This window comes from Xiphophorus maculatus, chromosome 10, assembly GCF_002775205.1.
Source record: "Xiphophorus maculatus strain JP 163 A chromosome 10, X_maculatus-5.0-male, whole genome shotgun sequence".
In the NCBI taxonomy this organism is placed as follows: domain Eukaryota; kingdom Metazoa; phylum Chordata; class Actinopteri; order Cyprinodontiformes; family Poeciliidae; genus Xiphophorus; species Xiphophorus maculatus.
In genome coordinates this window covers 11,644,348-11,671,227 of record NC_036452.1, presented here as the reverse complement: position 1 = coordinate 11,671,227, position 26,880 = coordinate 11,644,348, and the positions used below count along the sequence as shown (strand labels likewise).

The following is a 26,880-nucleotide window of genomic DNA, read 5'->3' as shown; positions in this document are numbered from 1 at the left end:
TTTCACTTCAACCTGATATCTAAAGAGGGTTTCTGTTTTAATAGAGACCCTCATTGATGGCTTCTGTAAGGAGTGTAGGCTGGATCAGTTTACCTTGTTACCTTGTCACACTCTGTTCTAGTCTGATCCCCATGTCCATTTCCGCTCAGCTTCCCCTCCCAGTCACGGCCGCATAGCCCAACAGGGTTTTCTTTGTCCCCATGACCAGTCATCCATCCTTAATCCCCAGTTTTTTAACCACACTGGAGAAATGCTGCATGCCTTCAAAGAGTGAGCTGTTGATTGATATCCTCAGTCTCCCTAATAATGTTTTTAAGAAGAATTATTGTGACAAATGATTGTATGCACAGGTAGTTTAACGAATACATATCTGTCATAGGTCTTGACTATTTCTGACAGGATATAAGTACACGTGTCATGTTACATCCACAAACTCCAATGTATTCTGTTGGGAGTTTCTTTTTTAAATAGAATAAATAAGATAGGGTTTAATTATGGAATAGAAGGAAAATAATGGGTTTCAAAATGTTTTACAAATAAAAAAGGAAAATTGTTCTCCATAGTTATTTTATATTCAGCCCTCCTGAGTCCATACTTTGTAAAAACAACCTTTTGCTGGACGTACAGCTGAAAGACTTTTGGATCCCCTTCCTCGTCAGCCTTACTGACAATTTTTTGGTAATTTATCATCACGAAACAACTCTACCCAACCAAACTGGATCTAAACAATTTCATTGCATCTCTGGCTGTATGTGTAGATTCCCATCTTATGTCTTTAGAAGCTCCTAGCAGGATTTATTCTAGGTTTGTCTTGTATTTAGGTCCTTTTATCTTCCAGTGAACTGGATGCTAAGATATTAAAATCACTTTTAGCTAGACCAGGGGTGGGCAACTCCAGGCCTCGAGGGCCGGTCTCCTGCAACTTTTAGATGTGTCTCTACTTCAACACACCTGAGTCAAATAATGAGGTCGTTAGCAGGACTCTGGAAAACTTGACTGCACTTAGGAGGTGATTCAGCTATTGGATTCAAGTGTGTTGGACCAGGGAGACGTCTAAGAGTTGCAGGACACCGGCCCTCGAGGACCAGGATTGCCCACCCCTGAGCTAGACTGTTAAGCAATTAATTCACTTCTGGATGCTGTGCTAGATTTTTTTTACAGATAGATTAAAAAGAGCTCAATATAAATGCACACCCCATGTTTCAGTTCAGTTTTGTAATGTAAAAACCTAGTCACAATTTCCTTTAATTTTACATACTGTATGTGTTATGTAAAGTTAACATACATAACATGTTACAAACCTTTTCTGTTTGTAACAGAAAAATTCCAAGAAAATACATTGAGATTTACCCTTTGTTGCTATTTATGAAGGAATGATGACAAATAAATACCGTCCTGAAAATAATCTATTATTTTCACTGAAATGCAGAGCAAATTAAAGTAAACCGTTTTGTTGACGTATAAAACCCAAACTAAAAAAAAAGAAAGTAAACTTCAGAACACCAGAATGAAGCTAGGTAGCAGTGACATGGACCCAAAAAAGAGAGTAAAACGTTATTGCTAAGCAATGAAAAGCCTTTATTATACCACAAATTAAAAACAATAATTTAAAAACCCACATAATATTGCTTAAACAAATCAGCTAAAGAAAGTAATAACAATCCATTTCTGTGAAGTGCTTGAAGTTTCAAGAAAACTGAAAGGCATTCAAATAGAGATCACAAATAAATTAAAATACATCATGCATCAAATCACTGCTTGTTAGTCTATTTTATTTGTTATTATTTTACCCATTTTTCTAAATACCTTTTAGCCAACGCTGTTCATAAAATAGCTGTTGACCATTTGGCTTTAATTTAAGGAATACAAATCAATTAATCAAGTTACGCTGATATCGTTTAAAGATGTGCCCGAGTTAGGTATGAGATGGTATGAGATTCTTACAATACAATAATCCTTAGAAGCTTTATTGTATTGACAGAAAATTGTGAAAAAATAAAATAAACTAAATAAAAACTGTTTTAATTGCTTTTGTATTTTGCATAGGGCATAATACGCCATTACACAAGAAATTTTGTTACAACTTGAATATGTTATTGACGTAGTCATTCTCTGTAATCACACTAATCTTTAGCATTCTTCATAGATTCTCTATCACATTAAGTTGGGATACTTGACTGGATCGGTCACTCCAAAATATTACTTCCAATCAAATGATACATGTTAGGAAAATGTAAAGGTTAAACTAAAATCTGCCATATGCTAAAATCTGAATACTTTGAACTGTATAAATATTATGTTTTTAATAGGCATTTGCTTCGAAATATAGCTAAAATATCTTTCTCTAAATCAATAGTTGTAGCAGTGTTTCAGTCACCACTACAACTATTGCTTTAGAGAAAGACATAAAAAGGACTTTAAACCAAAGGAACATTTTAGCAGTTTTATACAGTAACTAATAAAAGCTTTGGTTTACCTCAATGTTTTCAATTGCCCAATGCCAAGACTAAATCCATGCAAATAAGTGGTTTTGCTTTTCAAACTCTCCCTCAGATAACACATTAAAAATTCTGCACAAGTATAGATAGGCTTTAGCTAAAGGGGATCCCATCACCACTGAAAGTTCATTTTACTGTAGTATCTTGAGGTAACCATATCACAATTCTTTCCCTCTCCCATGCCGACAAAATAAAACCATGGAACCGCACAGTCTCCTCTGAGCAGTGGAGCACATTAAGATATCAAAAACATTTACTTTCTCTAAACAGTCTGTAAATAACTTCCTATAAAACCCACTGAAACATTGACATCCTGGATCCTCATTGAGCCGGAGGCCACCCGTTTTAACAGCCACGATTAGCACATTAAACACTCACTGCTCAAACTGATGTGACCCAGTCGGCAGGAATAATGGTTAATTAACAGCTCGCGCAAAGTGGGGGTCGGCCCTGGAAATTCAAAACACGACAAAGTTAATCAGGCTAATTGTCAAAAATCTCATTAACATCCTGTTCACTCTCAGAATTAAGCAGAAAAAATTGCAAATGGGCTCTTTTTCAAAGTGCGCTCACACAAAGACATATGGAATATGTTAGCAACACACAACAAAGTGCCATATCTGCATAGAGAAACATTCATTCATAAAAAACATGTTTTTTGGTTTGTTTTTTTGCGTTATTCATTCAGAAAGCTTCCATTAATCCTTTGATCGTCTCCACCGTGTCATATGCTAAGTGTGATGCTGTGAATAGTGTTCGCTGGGATTTTGGCATCAGATTCCTCGCCACTAACTCTGAAGATCACAAAGGTGTTGGAAGGGATGATGGCGGTGGCATTCAGGGATTTACCCAGCCAGCCGTGAGGACCTCGTTTATACATTTTAACAGTTACCTGAGGAGTAGAAAGCGGAAAAACACACCTTTAATTCAGAAAACAAAGGTCAGGATGCAAGAATTTTAAACAAAGACTACTAATGTGCATGATCTTAAAGAAATTATTACGGAAATTGTTATTTTTTACTGCTCTGACCATGTCTTAGCTTCTGGCCTGTATTATAAACACTGTGATCCTCCTGGAAATATTCACTGTTTCAGGTCGATCAAAGGATCTAAAAATATTTTTCTGTGATTTAAACATTTTCCTTCCTTTATCAACTCTACAAAACAGACACAGAACAACATTTAAGTAAGGTAGATGTGTTTTTGTAAGTCATGAAATAGCTACGGGAAATTAGCCTCTTGATGAATTTAACCATATCTGCAATCAATAAAAAGTTACTCGAGGAACATGTTATTTATAATGATAGCAATAAAATAATTTATATGACCTGCATACAATCAGAGCCTCACAGATACAAATATGAGAAACAAATAAAACCTACCAATGAACAAACAGGCATTGTAAGTATTGTCAGTAATAGTTACATTAAGTGGTGCAACAATACTCCAAATGAGTACACAAAAACTGTATTTTTTTTTCCCAAACATCTTTGTATTTTTTAACATCTTTGTACTTTCAAACATAATTGTGTGTATTTATAGTATCATATGGAACAAAGTGAAGTAGCAGCAAAATATTGAATCCCAATCACATTGGGGGATAGTAGATATATTTGTTTATTATTATCACAGTTCTTCCCACAATAACGTCTATCCCCAGATGATAGATAACAATATGATAATTTTCCATCTCTCCAATTCAAGTAAGTCTAGTGTAAAAGGGTTAGGGGTGCCAAAGCACCCCAAACTTACTTAAATAGTGGTGGCTGTGTGATGCTGTGAACCCTTTTCTCTTCCAAAGGCCTTCAGAGCTTCTTAGTGTGTGTAGTATTATTAAATCTTGGGATTCTGGATAAAATGATCACAGACTCTTGCCAGTAACATGGAAATTGGTCATTAATGATTTGTAGCAGGATACTGGCCAAATGCATATGACCTCTTTGCATAGCCTTCCCAGCCTAAATCATACAGAATCCCTCTGAAGTGAGCTAAACAAAAGAGAGTATAATGAAGGACCTAGGATTCTGGAATACCTTGTGAGATTGTACAATGAGGACTGGCCAAAGATTCCTCTCTCTGTATGCACCGTTCTCCTCAAAAGACAGAGGAACAGACAACAGTAAGAGCAAACAGGAGGTTTGTACAAAGCAGCAACAGCAGGAGTGGCAACAATTGTGCCAATGATGATTGTATTAACAATTATTTCTCAACAGAAATAATTGTGCTCAAATTAGAGTTAGATTATGGTGCTGGACTAAAAGAGTAATGAATTTTAAGTCACTTTACCTATTTTAGTAGAAGCAGCAATACATTTGTCAATTTGTGATGCTAGCATGTTACACATGGAAAGAATCATGCCTCTATTTAACATCAAATTAACTATTAAACTGTAACCTTTCCAATCAGCTGTTGTCAGAACTGAGATCCAAACAGAAGTCCGGAACTGAATAAATATAAAATTAACCCTATTCTCGGTATGAGCTTTAATTTCCCTCCACATCTTGAATGGAGTCATCCCTCCCTTGATTTTCTGTAGGTTGTAGGGCATAATACGCTTTAACACTACATCAAAACTGCCTGTTATGTTTCAAGCCTGACAATGGCGGCCTTAACTAGATTTAGACATGCAGGTAATTGAACCACATCCATTTCAAAAAGAATGCCACGCCACATCTCTTGTTTGGCTGCATTTACTGGGGATAACAGAATATTACAGTGCCTTTTCACAGTTCCATTTTCTTTCACTTTAGCATTAGGCAATTTTTCAATTATTTTTTTTTTTCTATGTACTTTCATCCCCGGCTCTCCATAATGTCTGGGCCTTTTAGTTAATGCTAGCGACAGTCAGAGCCTAGTATATCGGCCCCTTGTCCATTTTGCAGGTCATTGTGGAAGCGCAATGGGCCTTTTATTACGGCGACATCAAAAGGCAGATAAGCATTAGAGGTGGGGAAAATACCCTGCACTAGATATGTTCCCTCTTTCTTTTGTCTGCTATTGAAAGTGATCATTTTAATAGTGAAGAGGTTGCTGAGCTTCGGGGCTGATGGGAAGTGCGACACCCCTGACAGCCTATGAGCAAGTCGATAACACACCACAAGCACACAGCACACCCTCAGCACCTGCACGCTCTCGCTGCTAACCTAATTATCTGCAACAAAGGCTGCCATGATTTCACACACACATCTTTCTACCATTTACTTGCTTATTAGTGTGCATTAAAAAGGGGGCTAGGAAGATAGAGGGGAAAAAAGGACAAAAAGACAAAACAATTGTGTCTTATATTGCAGCCTTGGCCGGATGCCACATGGCTTGTGTTACAATAGCATCAGGCCACTTCTGAGTCAGCAAGTGTCTATTAATTTGGGATGCATGAAAAAGTAGCTTTATGACAGCTGGTGGCTCAGAGGTTTACAAACCAAGGCAAGAATGTCAGAGTGGAATTATTCTAACAAATTACAGCCAAGTGTAATCATCGCTAATCAGCAATTAACTAATTTTAGGCACAGAAAGCTAGGCGCTTCTATCCTCTGTGGGTCAGACAATGCAGCTTCTGCATCTTTCAAACAGAACAGATGATGAGACGAGAAACATATTTTGGAGATTTTACTGCAGATTGCAGAAGATCAAAATCACCTGGAAGCATTCTGGCAAAGTTGATGTTTAATTATTGCATCAGTTAATATTATCAAGCAAAAAAATAAATAAAACAGAAAAAAAAAAAACCAATATGAAGGAAGTTATATGTTGCTAAAATAAGAGGGAAGATTCCTACCACCTTTGGCTGAAAATCACAGGTAGTGTTCCTGTGTGGCAGATGTTTTTCTAATCCAAATAGATGAACAGATTCAGGAACTGGTACGGCATGATGCTTTTAAAGTCATGTAAAGCAACAGTCTGAAGCAAAAGACGACACTGTCAAATTTGTAACAGACCAACGAGTCATAAAGGAAGAGCAACAATGTTTTGCAGATATTTTCACAACTGTTTGACCTTTCACATTTTTTGTATTACAATAAAAATTAAGCATCACTTTTTATTGGATTTTTATAATAAACCATCATAAAGATGCATACAATAATAAAGTTGAAGAAAAATATACGAGATTTTTATCCGACAGTCATTTTCAATAAATCAGAACATGCTTTGATGACACACATTTGTCAGAAAATAATAGTTTTTGAATAAAACATCCTTTAAGGATGTAACATAGTTTTTATTAAGTTCATATTTCCGTAATGAAAAAGTTCTAATCTTGTATTTTGTGTTTCCATTAGCTGTAGGCAAAAAAAATGAATAAAAAAATCACAAATTAAAGAAATAAAGACTTTACAGCATCATTAAGTAATCTATGCGTTTCCTTTAGTGAGCCGATGGAATTACAGTTTGTCACAGCTTTCCAATCTTCAACAAGCCAGCATGAACAGATCAATAGCTAATAAAATTATATCTCACCTTTCCTTGTAAACTGTTCACAAGTACACCATAATAACTACCATTTCAAGCACTAACAGGCCTGAGTGTTTGTGTGACTGTGGGCGTCTGTAGCACTTTATGTTGAGGGCAGCGCCCTCGGGGCGAAGGCTGGGTGGAACAGAAGGGGCTGAGAGCTCACCTATCAGTGTCTACCCTGGGCTGCCGCTCTCTTTTTCAGAGATGTTGGAGTTATTTGAATGACATCACTCCTCGTGTTTCAGACAAACTCCTTCTTATTTACCATCTGCCAAAAGTCTCCACAAAGCAAGAAGAAAGTTCATTCTGCTGATACTGATCTCCGCTGGTTTCTTTATCCTTTACCTTTCAGGTCAGCAAGTGTACCGCACATATTCAAAGCATGTTTGGGGTAAATGTGTTCAAATAATAAAACAAGCACAAAAAACTGATTTTTCTTTGTGAATACACATTGCAAAACTTGCTGGTGTTTAAATATTGGGGTCTGACAAGTTTGATTAATGTGATTAATGAGAGGAACCTTGTAACTGGGTAAGGATGTGTCACCGCCTGTGTGTATTGCCATTCACAAAGTTCAGATTCTTCCTCTGATAAAGTCAAAGAATTCCAGCGGGGCATCAGTCAGAAGGGCCCGTTACCTGGAGCCATGGGTGCAGTGTTTCAGGTGAACTCTCAGTGAGCGTAACGGCACACCGGCTTCAGACGACGGGCTCTTTGTTCCGTGCCGTGTCTCCCCAGACGCAAACGGAGAGGTAACACAAAGTGACACACCTCTGACAAACCAAACGGCTTTGTTGACAGTCAAAAACGTCACGTAAAAGGAGCAAAACTGGTTTGTAGGTAGATATTATTCTGTGAAAAAGTGTTCCACCCTTGAACATTTATTCAGTTTTCTTTTTTTGTTGTCGTTGTTGTTGAACTTAAATGTTTCAGAATTTTTAGTTCTGAAATATTCATAAGATTGAATTTTTTTTTAAATCGGACAAAAATAATCTATCCAAACAAACCTTAATCTATGCACAAATGCATTTGCCATCTTGTTAAATCATAGACTAACTGCATTTTTTTGTAAAACTGAATTCAATTTCAACTCACTTAAATAGATAGTATGCTAACGGATTGCAAAAGTCCCAAATTATGCCCCAACTTAATCAAATTAAAAAGTGGATACAATATAATTACAACTCAAATCGTTTAAAAATGTGCTACAAGTACAAGAATATATTTTTTTCACTGAAAAAAGCTGCTGGCCAATTCATCAACTACTTCTGCAGTGTTTCTGCACTACTTCCTGCATAAAATATTAATACATCCTAACGAAGCTTCTGCATGGTCCAGATGTACCTCATGCATTAAAATTATTAAACTTTGATTTGGTGACATGACCATTTACATCGATAACTACGTTTATCTAAAGCCATAAATGTGAAAACAAAGGGAAAAAAAATTGCACGTTAAATTCTGAATGGCTGTTTCCTAACAGACTGCCTCGGCTAACAGGAAGCCATTAGACTCTCTCCAATAACCATTTGCATCCAGTCACCCTGCTATGACTTTATTTCCATCCACATAAGTGCATTTTCTGAGAGGTTAAAATATGAATCCCCTCCTTTTCTCCTCAATGGGTCTGGTTGTCTGGCTGACTTGAGAGGGTCCAATCTACGACTGATTTAATTTGGTCTTTACGAACATCTCTAACAAAATTAGCCCCAGAGCACACACCGACTGTCCCCATCTGACTCCATTAACTCTCAAATCGGGTTTAAAGACCATATTGATGCCGACTGTTATTAAGGGTGATTATCAAAACAACAGACAATGGGCCAAAGTGTCTGTTAACTAGTTTATCCATAATTTCACATAACCGTAACAGATGGCAGGGCTGTCAATTAAGTATTGTATCTACAGCCCACAGAGGTTGTCTGAACATGCAGTGTACTGTCATTTACATTAAAAGTACAACAGACTGCTCACAGGTGGCCAGGAGAAATGAATTAGCACCCAAATTAAACTTTTTTTATTTAATCGCAAACACAAAAATGCATCATTTTGAGAAAGCCGTGACTTCAGCTGGGCTTTTCTTGATGTTAGTAAGGTTTTTCTTTTGCTGTAATTACGGAAAGAAAGAATAATAATAAAAAAAGAAAACTAATGGCTCTACGCAGTCCACTTCACCACCTTTATTCACCTCAATTAACGAGAATGGCTTTTGAAGCTGTAATTAAGTGCCTCTGCTCCACTCAGTCCCCTTCATTATTCATGAATCCCTATTGATCATATCTAAGAGCCTTGTTCTGTGGGAGATCTCTGTAATATCCGGAATCCACAAAACAAATAACTGAGGTCTGGGAGATAAAATTAAGATCTTCAATGACAAGCAAGGAAAAGCTACAGCAAGAGAGCCCTCGCATTTAGTACCAAATTTGGATATGGAGAAAAATCTTTAGTTATGAAATTTTCTGACTGGAAGAACAGAAGAGAATTGGGATAAAAATAATTAGTTTAGGACTGTCCAACTATTTCAAAAGATTTTGATTTTAGTTTCCCCAGGTGAGTGGAAAGTCAACAGTTCTGGGGATTACATTAGCATTGAATTATTTATAACAGCACTTGCTTTTTACTAAAAAAAAAACAACTGCTTTCTTATGTTGTAAAAAAGAATGTGCAAGTGCTAATGCTTGCTTTTTAATAATATAGTTTCAGCTTTTAGCAGTCATCCTATGCAATTAATATTTTTAGAATGATAGCAAATATGAAGCCAACATCTCTGGCTTTACAAATACTGTGTAGGAAGAAAAGACAGTCCATGTGAAAATGCAGAATAAATGCAATATGCCGAATTTCTGAGCTCAAATTGGCTAAAATATCCAATGTGTAGCTCATATTGTTTAACTGGAAAAATTGTAACCAATATTAGAGTAGCTAAAATTGTACAAAGTTGAGTCTAAGTACAGAATACGTTTAAGTAGAGGACGGTCTCTGGAGAGTTGGATGGGATTTTGTTGCTGCTGAGGAATGCAGTTAAAGTTCCTGAAAGGAGCTGATAAAGACTGAAAATTAATCAAAGTAATGTAACACATAGTTTTCCCTTTAAAAAATAGTCACTTTGTTATTTGTCTCAGTTTGTTTGGCATTTTGTTTTCTGAGTTAATTTTACCATTACAAAAACATCCATTGCCAAGCTCTGTGGTAAGTATGGCTAACGGACGCCAACTGTGACTGTTTGTGTTTTTAATCTGGGTTTTTATTTCACATTTGTTCTTAAGTGGGCTTTGCTTGTATTCTGTACAGCTGCAGGAAACCCCCAGAACCATTTGTTGTGACCACCACATGGGTTTCTGGATAATTCGGCAATTAAAAATGCATGAAAGTAGGTCATGCAGGGGACCAGGGCTGACTGGAAAGCTTAGATTTGATTTTCAATTGCAATTTTCATATTTCTCCTCCACTACATTTTCATTACTTTAATTAATTTAATCGTTTGTGAAATCGATCATAGAAACCTCAATAGAGAAATCGTGCCTTCATAAGATCTTGCTGGGTACTTGATAAATAAACTGAACTCAGTATGAATTTAGATCGCAGTATGGATGTATATTTAGCATAGTGAATTTAAAATATGCATAGTTATGAAAAATTGTTTGAGAAAAATGTGACAAACATGCAAAAAAATAAGAAGCCAGTAAGGGACAAACACTTTATCCACCACTGTACGGTTTAAATTTGTTAATTAGCTAGATTTTTGGGGGATTGTTTGTTTGTGATCAAACTTTACATATGCTAGTTATTGTAATAATCATGAACAATCCCACAACATTTGAAGAATGACTTAACTGAGTTTCAAACTGTTGCTTTTCTAGTTTCCTGCAGATGTCTGTGCTGCTCACTTTATGTAAGCAGCACATAATCATGTAAATTTTTATCCAAGCACTCCTTCATAAAAGAATTTCAGCTATAGCTTTTCTCCACATAATTTTAATTTATGTTGTAAGAATGTGAACGTCATTTTTGGATGGAATCATTGGAAAAATTGTCCTTCAAGCTGGTTCAGTTGGCTGCCTGATAAATAATGAGCTGAACATATCTTCAAATTGCAAGCCCAAAAATATTTATACCTCTGGCAGTTTTAGGTTTAAAGTCTTTACATCGTTTCAACTTTTTTTTGTATCTGTATGAAACACTGTGTTCTTTACACAGCTAGCTCTTTCAGGGGAAATAGACAGTATTTAAGGACAGTTTTTGTCAGTTTTTATTTCAAACTTGATTAAGCTGATGTGAAGAACATTTTACTTTCCTGAGCGATTTTCTTTAAATAATTGTATATCACCAACCTTTGGTAAGTGTTCCTATTTGTTCTGTAATAAAATTTAAATGTCTATTCTTGCTGCAGACCAACTTTTGAAGGAATATTGATGCCTTAAAGCTTTTTTTAAACATATACAGTTTTCAAATTAACTGGAACTGCACATGTTAAGTAGAATGTGTAAAACATGAACCTTGACAGGAGATGTTTAAATTAACAAAAGAGTGGTTGAAGAGCTCTCCAACATGACTGCTATATCACACAGGGGGATAAATTTAGAGGAAAGGCAGAGAGTCATCTTCAAATGGACACAAGCAGATTCTCTCTGTGGGACTTTTCACTACTTCTCAGTACTTGAGTGAAAAAAAACAGAATATTTACCAAGTTTAAACACATCACAGCTTTTATCATTGCCTTCCACTATGTAAGTGGACCACGTCTTTACTAGCTAATCACAGACACTTGTGATACTGCAGCACACTTCTCTTGTGTAATTATGTTTTCCTCAGCGGCTTCCTACACGCAGACACACACACACTACTGAGCAAATTATTTCCAATTCTAATTTTCTTTCAAGAGTGATCCTGAAATGATAGAAATTTGAATATCCTGGTGGTTTATTTTGGAAACAATTTTCATTTAAGTTGTAAAAGCTGCTGAGGAAATTGCGTAACAGATTCATGGGAGAATATCATAAAACTTGTAAGAGGTACTTTAGTGAATAAATCAGAATAGACTAACTCACTATAGCAGAATAGATTAACACTATAATAACTGGTAAATCCTACTGATCTGGCTTGTACCAAGAACATCGTCATGCTTGATTAATATAATTTCAAGAGTTTCAACTTCGGAGGTCAATGGAAGGTATTGCATATCTGTCTGAAGCAAAGATAGGCATGACAAATTATTTTGAGTCGTTTGGTTTTTAAATCTAAATTACAGATCATTTGCATCATATTTACTTTCTAAACAGTTACTTTGTGCTTAGTAACCTTACTTGTAAAAATGGCCTCTGACTACCACCAAAACCAGTCCAGAAACCATCAGTGTTTTAAAACCAGGCTTTTACTCTACTTGTAAAAACATGAAAAGTGAGAATGTTATTTACTCTGTCTATATACCATACAGATTAGTGAAAGTTGGACTGGAATATTAGAATATTATTTAAAACCCAGTTTGTGATGTGTAAAACCTTCTTTTTTTTTTCAAAAAAAAAATATATATATTGCAAAAATCTATTTTTTTTTGTTTTTGTGAACCTAACAATATCTGAAAAGACAATTAAAATTAACAATGTGAGTATTTTGTGACGTCTCTATAAATAATTTGAACTGATCATAAAGAAAGAGCGAATGGCGACAGTCGATCCCGATAAGATCTATTTGGGCAGCAGAATTGTCAGGCTTTGTAAATGACCTGCTCCGGGCCTTTTTACTATTTGCCATCGTTCATTACCACCACAAAGCAGTTGATGTCCCCCTCCTCTCAACCTTTTCATTTGCGCCAAGCTCGACACGCACCAGGCTGTCCATTACAAGCCTGTGACACGTGCAGCCCAGGAGACAGCCAGACGGAGAGGAATGTCAGGGTGGAGTTGAATTAACAAGCTGCAATTGTGTGAAACCTGTGGCCTGTCAGGGAGACAAGATGTAGCTCCAGCAACCGAGACACCCGTATTTGTACAGTCTTTATATTAGCGGAGATGTTAAATGGTCGCATGCAATCGGAAACTTTAAGGAGCGTTTTTTGAAGAAACTGACAAACAATGTCATGTTTCATTTAAAAAACAACCTAACCAAACAGGATATAACGCAGAGATAAATACAAAAATAAACCTGCACTTTGGATCTTGATGTGAACAGACTTTCACCTCTTAGTCGGCCTCCTTAACACACAGACACACACACACACACACACTGTAATTACTCCTCAATCCATACAAATTGAATGAAGCCAGGACCGTGGTCTAAGAATATAGACCGTAATTAATAAATTACAGCCACTCTACTCTATCATTCTCCACTTTGGAGCATGTAGACCTCCCATTCACTGCGGAGCAATTACCCGAACTCACGGGTAAAACACACGCGATCTGACGCCCCTTTTAACAGAGCAAACAGATGCCCGAGTGAAACTGTAAGGTCATACCACAGGTTTTTCAGCCTGTGTGTTTACATGTAACAAATCAAAAGCATGCATTATTTCTGAGCCTTGAAAATATGCCCAGGGGAGATATTAGGTTTCCCTGCATCCCCTCAAGCTTCCCCTTTGCAGCAGCTGCACACATGTAAAGTGGATGTCATCCTGCATACAGTGGATGGGACAGGCTTCAAGCTGAATGCGTTCTATGCACAAATCCATTCACGTATTTAAATTTGTTGAAATATATATTAAAACATATGTGGCATAGTACAGCAAAAAAAAAAAATATCATTTTGAAGGGTACGTCAGGCTTTGTGACACATTTGCAGTTAAAAATATGTCTTTGAAAACAATATATTTTCTTTTGCTGCGCGTGTCCCCATAGGCTAGAAAGGAGTCTGCTGGAGACTGTCTAATGACTGCCGGGTCATGTATCAAATACACAGCAGCTGGAGGCGAATAGTGAGAGTGCATACTCTGGGTTTGGGTTTTTGAGAGTGGGGGCTGGGTGCAAACTGAACCCTGGACTTGTATGGGAGGCCGAGGCTCAGTGTTTGGGTGCACAGGGTTGTGAATCAGTAATGGATGCGGACCACAGGTCACGCTCCTTGGTGTTGAAGAAGTAATGTCAACCTTCAAAGCAAATTAACTGACAATTGAAAGTGATGTATGAGTAGCAAATACATTTTTTGTGAGAAGTCCTGAATAAAAATGTTCAAAAATATTTTTTTTCAATGTGTAACTAAGAACATATTTAGCTGCATTCCTACATACAGATTAACAATTGCTATGGATTTCATGTGGTGTTCCTCAAGTATGAGTGCCAAGACCAATGTTTTTCTTCTAATTAATAATATTAATTAGAAGTTTCTAATTAATATTAGAAACTTATATCTTTACTGGTAGCAGACACTTTACTGGTAACATCTATATTGTTATGGAAAGGATTGTGTGGAAACAATAGGAGATGACTTAAAAGTTGATTTGATACGAAAGAATTTTAATACTAGTAAGAGATTGTTTTTTCATATTTTTAACCAGGTCTGTTACTAGACTTTTGATAAACAATGCAAAAATAAAGTATATGAAATAATTTTTCTGAAGACATTATCAGCAATAGGCAGTGCTGGAAGTCACATAAATTACATTAAAACAAAAATGTCAATTGCATTAAACATTTATCACTTCAGAATTCATTATATATGCTGCTGTGTTTTTGATTATCTTAACTTTGATTATAAGTTGCAAGACTTGTTAATTTCGCCAACAAGTGATATTTTTGAAAAATTAAACAGACTACATTAAACATGCACAATTAGATAAACATATAAAGCATATAATGAACTTAAATGATGTAAAATGTTAAACAGATTTAAATATATTCTTATTTATAACTGACAAAGTGATAATGTGAGTGTGATGAAGTAAATGCTTGAAAGGTAAGAAGAAAAAAAATCTGGACTTTTCAGTAATGGGTGTGTATCCATTTTGTGATCTTTTGGTTTAGAAATGTTAGAAATTCAATTAATCATATAATTCCAATTGGTGTATTGCTGCAAACACTGACAAAATATCTACTGGGAATGAGGGTTAAGATCAATGTCAAAGTTGTAGATGAAGCTAAGATCAGTTAAAATCAGTTAAAAATACAGACAAATCAGGTCATAGAGTTATTACTAAGGGAACCTCGTCTAGAAATGAACAAGTTGCAATTTTGGGAAGGATCCTAATCATTTTTGTTTAAATTGGAATTGATTTTATTTACAAAGAACCTTGTGAAGTCATCCCTACTGACAGATAAGGGAATGCATGTCTCACAAAGTTTTGACTGCTTTAGTCTGGCTGCACTAAAAAACAAAAAACAAGAATCATTATTGCAATCTTCAATCACTGATAAATAGTATGCTGTTCTAGATGTCGCCGTTTCTGGTGTAAGAAATTACATGTTCTTTCTCAAGCAATTGGATTTTTTAATAGTTACTATTTTATTTCAAGAGATTGAAAAAGACCAATGCTTTCCTCATTGCAAAAAATACAAAGAACTTTTCATTTAAATGTCTCATAAAAATGTATTGTTTTATTTTTTAACATTTTGAAATAAAGATTTACGTTAAAAAGGGTTCAAGTAACATTTTAAAGTTGTGTTATATTATGCTACGAGTGCATTCCCAGGCACCACAACAGGGCAGACATAACAACAAAGAGTTGAGTCAGACAGCCATAAAGTACTACTGCCCCCTGCTGGATCATGTCCACCCTTACATTTTACATCATTACATGACGTAAACTCATCAGTCAGGTTTGTGAACTCACCTGAGGAACGTGGCCTAACAAAGCCCACAATGACTCAGCAGCGAGGGTCTTGACTCTGGAAAACTCCAAAGTCTCAGTGTCTTGGCGGTCCAGCGCGATGTACTGGCAGCCCTGATAGTCTCCTTTCAGTTGCTCACCACCATGCAAAAGCACCAGGTCCCACGTTCCCATCTTCCTGAGGATGCCTTGCACCGACTCCATCTGCCTGTATGACAGATGACCTGCAGAGCAATATGTTTGAATTTGGTAAATTTAATAACATAAACTTAAGACTAAAAATGTGGTTTTGCAACTCTTTGAAGACCATGAGGATTTCAGCCATGATATACATTTTTAAAGCCTGTAGATCCATTCACCTGAGATCCAGGAGGGAGTCAAAGCATCAGATATCCAGCCCATATAGCCCTCTTTGAAAGATTTGAGGAACTCATCTATCTGGCTGTAAGGTACCAGCTCCCTTCTCTTCATCAGCTCCTCATCCAGCTTGAGGTCGGGGGAGAGAAAGATGACTCTGGGGAAGAAGAGACTGTTGCGTACAGGCACTCCGCTCCTCTTCAAATGACTGCATAATTGAGCTGTTTTGCGCTAGAAGAGACAGTTAAACATAATGAAGAAAAAAACATTATTGTCTACTTTTCTTTTTTGGCTGTTCATTTTGAAATATCACCATAAGGATGTAGATAGTACGTTTTCCTTTTCATCCTCCTGTTAAAGTAACATTTTGTAGCTAAACATCTGGAAGGATTCAACTTCTTTGTTAGGCTTAAAAAATTCTTCATTGGTACCTTTAGCATACTAGCATATCTTATACTGTATCTCTGAAAAAAACTTGTAGTACTTCATTTTGTCATTCAATTACTAGCAAGTAATCTCTGACCAAACAAGTTATTGACACAGATAAACTGATGCTTGTGGTACTCCAATGTGTGCAAAACATATGGTTAGGAAATTGGATAAAAAAGGTCATCCGATGGGCTTTTCCATGAAATAACAAAGGGCCCCATTCTAAATACTTAAATACTGCAGGTTTGATACATGAAGATCTGTGGAAAATGTGGGACCCATATGGATCCTAGATGCATTGCTGTCTTGCTTAAATTCATGTATTTGGCATTTGGCAGACACTTTTATCATAAGTGACTTTCATATGACGACATGACACCGCCGTTAATGTCAACTCTAACTGTAAATAAAGCGTCTACCATTCTACAAACTTGTTAAATCCTTTGTAGCATTGGACAAAAAATAAAATAAAGATAACTAAAAAGGACATAAAATACATTTTAGGGACCAAATGTTTTGGTCATGTATACATGACCTCCATTATAATTACAATTGGAGGCTTTCAAAGAAGAAGAAAGACTGGTAACCAGTGACCCTAAAGGCAAAGGAAGTGATGTAACCTCAAGTGTATCTGCAGACTCAACAATTTTACCAGTGCAGCTTGTGTCTGCCAGAATGGTCTTCTAATCAAGCTTCCTGTCATACTGAAGTATCTATAGAAATGGAAATGAGTGACTCCTAACAGACACAGCATCGTCAGGTCACAGCTGTGTTTAGGCACCTGCCTGCTTTCAACCCCCCCGCACCGCCCCCTCTGTCTGTGAACGCAATTATAAGAGTGCCCACTTGTGAAGTTTAGGTAGCCCTGCTGCAGTGTTTGAAATTTCCATATAAATTGTTACAGTGACACAGAGTCTCTTAACCCTGTAGCAGTTTGTATGAATTCAGTGATTTAGATAATTAATTGGACCTTGAGCGTAAGTATGCTAGACAAGCTCCTTTTTTTTTTTTTGAAGCAATCTTCTATTAATAAAATCTGTGTACCGTGACAGCTTTGAGGGGATCTTCAACCTGTTCAATGTGAGTATTGGTAAAATTCTCGTCTTTGTCTTTCACTTGCACATGCCAGTTTTGGTTGTGAGCACACACTGTCCCTCTCCAGGGCTTTACATCCATGCAGAAGATCCCATGACCTGAAAAAAAGAAGTTAAACAAAGGTGGATGTCTATTAACCTCCAAAATCATGCTTTTGTCCATTGATATTTTTCTTTTGTTTGTTGGTTTTTAAAAAATGTGGCACTAGTGGAACTTTATTCAAACTAATCAGACAGGAAATGGACAGAGAAAGAAGGAGGGAAAGCATGTAGCAAAGGTCCAACATAACAGCTATATCGAAGGCCATCATTCTCTGTTCATGGGGCGCCTCTATGCTATACATTAATGGTTTGGAAAAGAAAATGTCACTTACAGGACAATAAGTAATTTGTATTTACTCAAATTATCTTTAACCAAGCTTACCATTTGGCTAGTGATCTGAAACATTTAAATTTTTCCACAATTTGTTATGTTGCATCCTTCTTCCAAATTGTATTAAATTAATCACTTTTCTCAAAATTCTACGCACAAACTATAATGGGACAACAACTTTTTCACATCCCTGTACAAATAATTAATAACCACCATGAAAGGTTACACTTTCAAACCTGTCAGGATGACCATGTTGATGTCATCTTTGAGAGCTTGATGCTGGTCAGGGACACGAAGATTGCAGTGTACATCTTCCTTCCTTAGCCCGGTGAGTTTCCTGCAGAAGACGAAACCAAAACAGCTTAATTGGATCTACTTTACATTGGTAAAAATAAAAGTTACCCATTAAATGTGTTTAGTTCTGACTCTCATTAAGCTGTAACATGACAATAACACCTTGTACTAATATATTATGAGTTTGTTGACATGTCTGAGGTTTTTGGATTTTGATATTCCTCTCAATATAGAATGCATCACTGTGGCGAAGGAACTTTTACTGCAATTAAGGCTTTAATAACATGAATGACACGATTGATTTAGACAGTTAAAATCTAATATGAGGCATGTCCAATGATAGTCCTTGAAGAAGATGAAAGGTCTCATTGGTTTGATTAGCTATAACAGGATGGAGTATCAGCTGATTGATGAGAGACATAACAGAGTTCAAATATATTCCAACAAATATTGAGGATTATTTCTAGAAAAGGATCGGTATGAAGGAGTTATTTTATTGTTGACGAGAGTCTTGTCACTTGGTGGTTGGAAAGATATCTGATTAGAGGAGAGAGTTAGTTAAATTCACTATATTTAATTCAAGACACATTTAAAAATAAGAACTTTACAACATAACTTAGCTATACATTTATCCTATTTTGTAAAATCAATACATAGTGTGACGTCATACTTACAAGACATGTTGCAAAAAGTCTGGAAGGCTTGGAAGCTGCTTTAAGCTTTGTTTTTGAGCACTTTCTGAAGCTTTGTGGGGAAGGTGAAAATGGGCAAAGAGATTTCCAAACTGAAGCATTCTAGATTGTATCTGGACAAAAGATATGAAGTTAGAACACATTCTTACATTAGTATGTTGTATTTAAATTGCCCTGCAAAATTGTTCATACTGAACATCAATATTTGAACACTGTTCTGTTTGACGCAAGATGTTCTGGACATTATTTTATGACATAACCCTGCTTCAAACTTCCTGCCAACTTTATCTCTGACAGTCTGCTGTGTTCCTCTGTCTGGTTTAGCACACCTGCATCAAATGATGGCTCATTAAAGACCTAAGAAGAGCATTGACGTGCTGAGGAGGTTGTTACTACCACTAGGGAGAGAACCAAAACATGCAGGATGCCGAACCAAAACATGCAGGATGCCGGCCCTCGAGGACCGACTTTGGGCACCCCTGTTTTATAACAAACGTCTGAGGTTTTTACAGAGTAGCTGGAGTCATATAGATTTTACATCAGGGTGAATTCTGAAGACAATTTCACTGAACTATATTTGGGGGGTATTGGAGTAAGAAAGACTAAATACACAAGCCAAGTTTTTTTTGTTTTTTTTTAAGTATTTCAAAACCAGGTCAATAACTTTACGTTTGAGTTGTGCAATTATTTACCACATTTTAAGCTTCGTTAGACACGTGTTTTTGCCTAATCCTGCCTTTCTATATCATATTTATGCTAATGGAGTAGGTCAATAACTTTTAGAGCTAAAGAAAACGCTCAGTGGAAAAGTGATGTCCTGATATATAAGTTTCTCAGTTCTGTTGAGGGCACTTGGCTGTTTGAACTTGGGGAAAACAGAGAGGATTAGAACAAAGAACCCATGCGTGACACACACAAACTCACCAGGAAACAAACTATACTTACTTTTCTTCTCTTTTTAAGGATTAAACCGCTTCGGAAGAGGAAAAGCTTTCAGTCTGACATCTTTCCGGCCTCTATACTCAATCTATTTTCTCCTAAATGCTGAGTAACTCTATCCAGGAAAATTGTTTCACAATTTAAGCGTCCCCTGCTCCCTTCCAGCTGGACCAACCAAAACGTTCCTGGAAGAAGTAAACAACAGACCACGTGCGCCACCTGCAGAGTCATATTTCTGCCACGACGTGACGTCAGAGAGGACGTTAGTTAATCTCGCAGTAACGCAAGGAGCTAACTAAAGGACTTATGAAAGTCTGGCAGGTCATTGTAGCATATAAACAAAACACAGTTCTGTCTGTAATTTATTTTCTAAATGCAAAAAATCTATATTATTCTTATCAAAATGGCTCTGCTTTTGAAGAACTGAAATCAGAAATATGTAAAATATTCCAAATGGTGAGTTTACTTGATCAACAGCTACCTAGCCTTTGTGAAAGTGCTTGTTATAACTTTGTGCTCTATAGCAAGAAAGTTGCTGAGTTGGTAATAATGGGGTGACTAGTATTAACTCCAAATGTGTAGATATGACCTGGAGGGTCTGTCAGCTCACGGCAGAGCAAAAGAGGACAGTGGTTGATTTTTAGGCCTTTGTTCAGGTAGATAAAATCAGTGGATACGACTGACTTCACATGGAAGCATCTGCTTATCTCCAAAAATAAAGAAAATCTGGGCCGATTTATCAGTGCACCCTTACTTTTTAGCCTGTCTTTAAATCCCTGGGTAAAATTCAGTCCATTGAATTAAGAGTCCACATGTGCAATTAATATGTAAATACAGCTGTTCTGTAAATAACATTATTCCAAACACAACATATTGAAGTGTAATAGTAGTAACATCATGCTGTGGGATGCTTTTGGCTTTGTTTGGCGTTGATAATGAAATGGATCAAGCTCATTACAAGGTAGTCCTGGACAGGGGCAAAGTTATAGGGGCGGAAAGTTATGATAATTCTAAGGGCCCCTGACCGACTGTTTGCCTCCATTTCACTAGCATTCTATGAACAAAGAAAAAAAATTACCAACATATTCATATATTTAACTTGTCCCTGTACCTTTTACCACTTAACAACAGATGAGTCAGTCAGCAGCAACTCTAACCCACGTCCCTCCTGACCCGTCCTCTCCTGAGTGAAATTAAAGCTGCAGTATGTAACTTTTATAAAAAATATTGTTTTACATATTTGTTAAAACTGTCATTATGTTGTGACAGTATGATATAGAAATAATCTATGAAAAACTTATTTCATCTGCTTTCTCCCAGTACTATCTAGAAACAACCAATCAGAGCCAGGAGAGTTTTAGTGTTGTCAATCACAATCTCATGTGGCTGCTCAGTGCTCATCCTCCCTCCTCTTGCTCTGTGCTATGGTGTAGCTAGCAATAACGATAAGTTGTTTCTCCACCATTAGCACATTTAGCAGTGAGTGAATAAGGTTGATTGACAGTGCTAAGAATCTGCAAAACAAATTCTTTGATCTATGATTAAAAAAGCAAAACTCTTGACCAAAAAGCAACTGGTTTGTCTTTAAATCTTACACTGAAAGAAAAACCTTTTTGTGTCAAAAGAATAATCTAATAATTAGTAAGAATGAACGGGCAAAATAAATGTAAAGCAAGAGGAGATATTATATATTATAGATATATATTTAGATATATATTTATATGGGATAAATATAAAACATAAGAGTTGGGTAATATGAAGAAGTTTTCCACAAATCCAAGTATTTGACTTGTTCTAACTTTTTTGAAGACAGAGAAGAAATGAAGCTTTGGCTTGTTTTTAATCTCATTCTCATAGATAGTTGGTAAGAACACATGCTGGCACATCCTGCATGAGCCTGCAAAGAGGATATTACAAAAATGATGAAGAATATTTAATTCAGTAGTAAATGCACTGCAAAAATCTCAATGTGGTGATAAACAATATCCGGAGAGCAGAAAATGCTGTGAAAGAGCTTAATATCAAAACCAGATAGCCAAATCAGCTCATATGGGCTCAATGGAAGCCAATAAATAGAGGCACTCTGCCTCTCCTGACCTTCACTTCTGGTTTAGATTGAGCCGATAAAACAGGCACAACCTCAATAAAACCCATACAATGGAGTGAAATAAATAGATATTAAATTAAAGCAGAGGCGATAGTGGCTGAACTGCTGTGGGAATTCAATGACAAAAGCCCCTTTGTGCTGTTTAATACAGTGTAGAATCACCACCTCATGATATAGTTCCAATCATTTTCATCTCTTGCCTTGATATATCAACACATATAACCATCTTATGTTTGAACTCGCAAATGACACATATATGAGTTGCGGGCCGTGCTCCAATGGTTTGGCTTTTCTGTTGGCATTGATATCAAATTCATCATATTTTGTATCACTGACTGCCTGCAGGATGGATGTGTGATGTCATTTTCTGTCTTGCATAAACTTTTTTTTTTATGATTTCATTTTTGGAGAAATGTAAATTTCTTATGCAGACCTTTAAACTGATTAAATAGCAGATTCTTTTAATGTCCACTGCCTTCTCCAAGTGGCAGTGAAGCACTTTGTCCATTGCCTGAGTTAATCCAATTTTCACCTAATGCACCTGGAGAGCTCATAGAGTGCCTGAGGGACATTATTAGGTGTAATTAGACAGCGTTTGAACTTATGGGAGTATTATATGGATGATTTACAGCCTAAGCAGAATAATTTGGAGACTGACAATAATACATATTTCTTTCTTAGCTACAAATCTTTCCACAAGTATCGGCATTCATTTGGGAATAATAACAAAACCATCAACAAAATAATCAGTGGCACAATTAGTTGTACCTCCAAAAATTTCAATGACATAAATGTAACTAAAGCATTTTTAAAAATTATTTTTGATCATTTTAACTTGATCAGAGTTCAGAGAAACATTTAATATGCAATTCAGGACATAAAGGGACTTAGAGGCCCATTTTTTTTAGCCACTCATCAAAATGGGAAAAACAGGAGAACAAATCAGTCAAGTAGGTTAGATGTGTGTTGACATGTTGCTTCTCAAAAGACTCCAGCACTTAAGCACTCATCTTAGGCATGTTTTGATTCTGAGACCATGTATGTTTTATCCCAGAACTGTATTTTCTGCTACCTTCGCTTTTGTGAACATTTGTGCTGTAGAAAAGGTTGATCGGGGTAACACCGCCATCTACAGCAGCGTAAAGTCAACTGATATCTGGGTCAACAGGGATTGAGAAAGAAAATCCCACTGCGAAATTAAAATCCATAGAAAGACTTATTGTCGTTTCTGAGACAAGAGAAAAGTACAGGCAGCTTCAATTGTGATAAAAGCCATTTTTTCTAACTACAACTTGTAATTATTTTTACAACATTTACACCGCGAAACCACATTACATTCCCTTTAAAGTCAGAAAAGCCTAAAACTTAAGTTCCAGAGGAATATCAAGCAAACCCTGGTGCAAAAGCACCTCATATCACAAAAATATGTTGAGCTAAAGATTTTTGTGAATGCTTTTATTTGTACAGTATAAAGCATTTTAAACCTTAAAATGCTGCTTTTAATAAAATATTTGATTTATTGCCACAGGCCGCAGTAAACAGACGCTGATGATTTCAAATCTGTTACAGTTAAACATATTTAGTTAATAGAAAAATTCATCTGCAGAGTAGGAATATTTTAAACTGACACAAATGACTTATAATGTTTAAAAATACTGACCAATTCAAACCAGACTTTTATCAGGAGTAGCATTGATTGTGGGGGGATGATATGAATTAATGATATCAGTAAAGAAGAAAAGGAAGATTTTTTTTTTTGTCCACCAGAGATGATTTTTCAAATCGCCACATCTCATTTCCAGAAGTAAGGTCTGCATGACATCACTAATGCTTGCCTCACTTATTTCTGATCATTTCCACTGCATTATTAATATAAGAGATTCTCCATATGCTCCCTCAAAAAACGTTTTATTTTCCAAGCAGATTAGGACATTTTTCAGAGACTGACTGTCTCAACCAAACAGCGTAATTTCAAACCTGAAATCAAATTTATAAACTGGGTATCCACCAGGATTAGCTCAGGCAAACATTATACCTATATTCAACAGTTTTTTAATGATGTAGCTTAAAAGGTAGGCATGCAGTAAAATGTGATCCCCAAGCAGAACTACAAAACAGATAAGCAGTATTTCCTGTCATTCAATAAGTCTGAGATAGTATTAGGTCCAGAGAAACTATTATGAGTTTGACCCCAGAGAGCCATTTTTTGTGTGTAGCTTGCCTCCATAATGAGTTCTGCCAAATGAAGAGGTAGTTAGTATGCTAAAGTTTAATTGTTCAATTATGGCTGGATATGAGGGGGGACCTTGTTGCCCTTTCATCATGTTTGAAAACAGCGGCGGAGCATCACGTGCCACATATTGTAATTGCCAGCAATTACAAAGAGAGCCCTCGATGTAAGCAAGGCCCACTGAAAAGCCTTTCCCACCTGTTTTGTGCAGCTGCGTGCGCCAAGGAGAGGCTCCAATCCAATCAGTCTGAAACAGCGGCCGGGCTCTCAGTGTGGAACAAGGAGCGCAACTAGCCGAGGATCGACTGCATGAAAACATTCAGTACAAGTGCTGCAGAGAACAACGTGTTAAAAAAATATTATCACAGAGTAAACAAGAAAGCAGTGAAGGGAAACTATTTGCACTTTAAATGTAAGCTGACCTTGTAAAAATCTTTACAACACCAGCTTCAAATAATAGGAAATGTGCAGGGTCTCCACAAATTATTTACTTTAATATTTTTTTATAATGTCATTTAAAGCTATGTTGTCGCTCAACCGCCTGGGTTTGGTTACCTAAAATCAAAATGTGCTATGAGGTATGATGTAATCTATTATGCAATGATAGATCTATAGTCAGTTTAAATGATTGTGCAGTTTATCAGTGATTAGAGTCCATTGTAACCTTTTCAGGGGCCCAGATGGGAAACCAGGAGACAAATGAGGGACCTCTTTACTCTCAACCAGTTCCTTTTTAGCCATATGATGGGTGTCTGCAATACCATATGCGTCCAATTTGTGATTGGTTTCAACAGAACAAAGGCCTAAACTCTGAGCTTGAAAGAGGGAATGTCTACCATACAAAAAACCCCTTATTCTCAGGAGCAAGGATAATGACAGAATAGGACAAAAACATTGAGTCAGAGAATCAGCCAAGAATCCAGAGATCCACGCCTGGGGTGGGAGAATTTGTTGAAACAACAGCTAGTAGTTGTACATTCTGCAAGTCTGGCTTTTATGGCAGAATGGCAAGAAGAAAACTACAACTGAAATAAAACCACGAGAAACATGACTGCTTATAAAAAAAAAAGGTCTTGCAAAAATCTTAAAGGGATTAAATAAGTTTTACAATTAACATATTATCGGATTCAAGGATTACTTTTTATAATATCATTTTAAATGCTGTGATGAATCTTCTTCTGGGCAATATATAGAAGAAACAAAGCACCTCTTTGCTGAGTGATTTGTTAAACCAGAGCAATAACAACATCAACTTTCATTTCTTTACACAGCAAATGTCTCTTTCATGTTCTTCCAACCTGGTCTCACAGTCTGAAACAAAACTACAGCAGTGAATGTCACCAAACAAGGGACAGTTTCTTCTTTCTTTTACTCCAAAAATTCCTCATATCATCTCCACACAGATGAGCAATTTGTCTGTCATGACGTCTTGGAGGATCGTTCGACTCTGGGCCTATTGCACTGACAACACTGTTATTAGAGGTAAGTCGAGCCAGCCGTGAATGAATCTGCCTTCTGTTCAGAAGGCCGGGGCTTTTTTCAGCGATTAATTCGATAAATATATTAATTATGAATCTGGATGACAGTACAATCAGATTGTCAGGCTTCCAGACATGGCCTTTTGTGATAATTCAGCTTTGAGATCGGGGTCTCCTCGGGTTTCAGGAGCTATCATTGCCGAGACTCAGCCTCTTATCAGCACCTGACCCATTCACTCGGTAATTTCCTGTGTGTTGTAATTAAATGGAGGCTTTCTGATTGCAAGTGACTCCCTTCAAGAGGTACTTCTCCGGTTTCAGGCAAAGAGGACAGTCAGTGGTTTGGTTGTGTCCACTCGCCCTCTGTTGGACTCAAAGCTAAGGGAAAAAAAAATTCACAGAAATGTAATGTTACAGAATATCACATTATTATCAATGAAAATATTGTGGTTTGTATAGCATTGTACAGCATTCCTCTTTTCAAGCTTAGTTCAAGATTAGTCTGACAAGATCGAGACCAAATACAGTATAAAACATTCAAAGTTGGTTTCTGAGAAAAAAACAAAGTTAAGATTACAAAAGAAATGTTATATCACAACTCTTGCCCACTAATTGATGTAGAAATGTACCAGTCGCTTGCGCCCCCCCTAAGACAAATGGGTGGAGACAATGTTAGGATGGATGCTATGTTATAGTCTAATCAGTCAGGGGAAAACTGCTGACTTGACAGTTCTGTAGCAGACCCTCATAGATGGCCTCCACAAGACAGGTGAGCCGGATAAAAGGTAAATACTAAACAAACAAGTTACTAAGTGAGTTACAGCTTTTCCTTCCACTGAGCTATCCATTATGCTTTTACACTCTCCGGAGAAGGTTTTTCAACTTACTCTGCTTTTAGATGGTGTCAATAACTGCTGAATTTTAGGTTTTCATTAGGTGGGAGCCTAAATCATCAAAACTAACAGACATAAACACTTGAAATGCTTGTACACCACTCTGTGTGCAATACATTTGTACATGACTTCAATGATATTCTGATATATTGAGACACACCTGTATCTACTTGCCTTTAAACAACTCGGTCCCTGAAACAGAGCAGGAATTAGCTCTGAAGAGCTGCCCACGATGACACTCAATATTTCCCTGCTTCTCTCTTTCTCGGCTCGTCCCTTATAATTA

The 26,880-nt window shown here is 36.7% G+C and overlaps 1 protein-coding gene across 3 annotated transcripts; it reads right to left on the bottom strand.

Annotated features, from left to right (window-relative positions):
- Positions 1-1,557: 1,557 nt before the first annotated feature.
- On the bottom strand, positions 1,558-20,061 carry LOC111609940. Of its 3 annotated transcripts, none has more exons than XM_023341469.1 (8): positions 19,893-20,061; positions 18,930-19,060; positions 18,198-18,298; positions 17,539-17,687; positions 16,068-16,296; positions 15,712-15,932; positions 4,532-4,591; positions 1,558-3,390 (listed from the first exon to the last, which is right to left on the bottom strand). In XM_023341469.1, the coding sequence occupies exons 2-8, from the start codon at positions 19,046-19,048 to the stop codon at positions 3,223-3,225; spliced, it is 1,047 nt and encodes a 348-aa protein (XP_023197237.1). In that variant the 5' UTR covers positions 19,049-19,060; positions 19,893-20,061; the 3' UTR covers positions 1,558-3,222. The 3 variants fall into 3 exon arrangements, with proteins under 3 accessions (XP_023197237.1, XP_023197238.1, XP_023197239.1); XM_023341470.1 differs by having other exon boundaries at positions 4,532-4,588; XM_023341471.1 differs by lacking the exon at positions 4,532-4,591.
- Between the last annotated feature and the right edge of the window lie 6,819 nt (positions 20,062-26,880).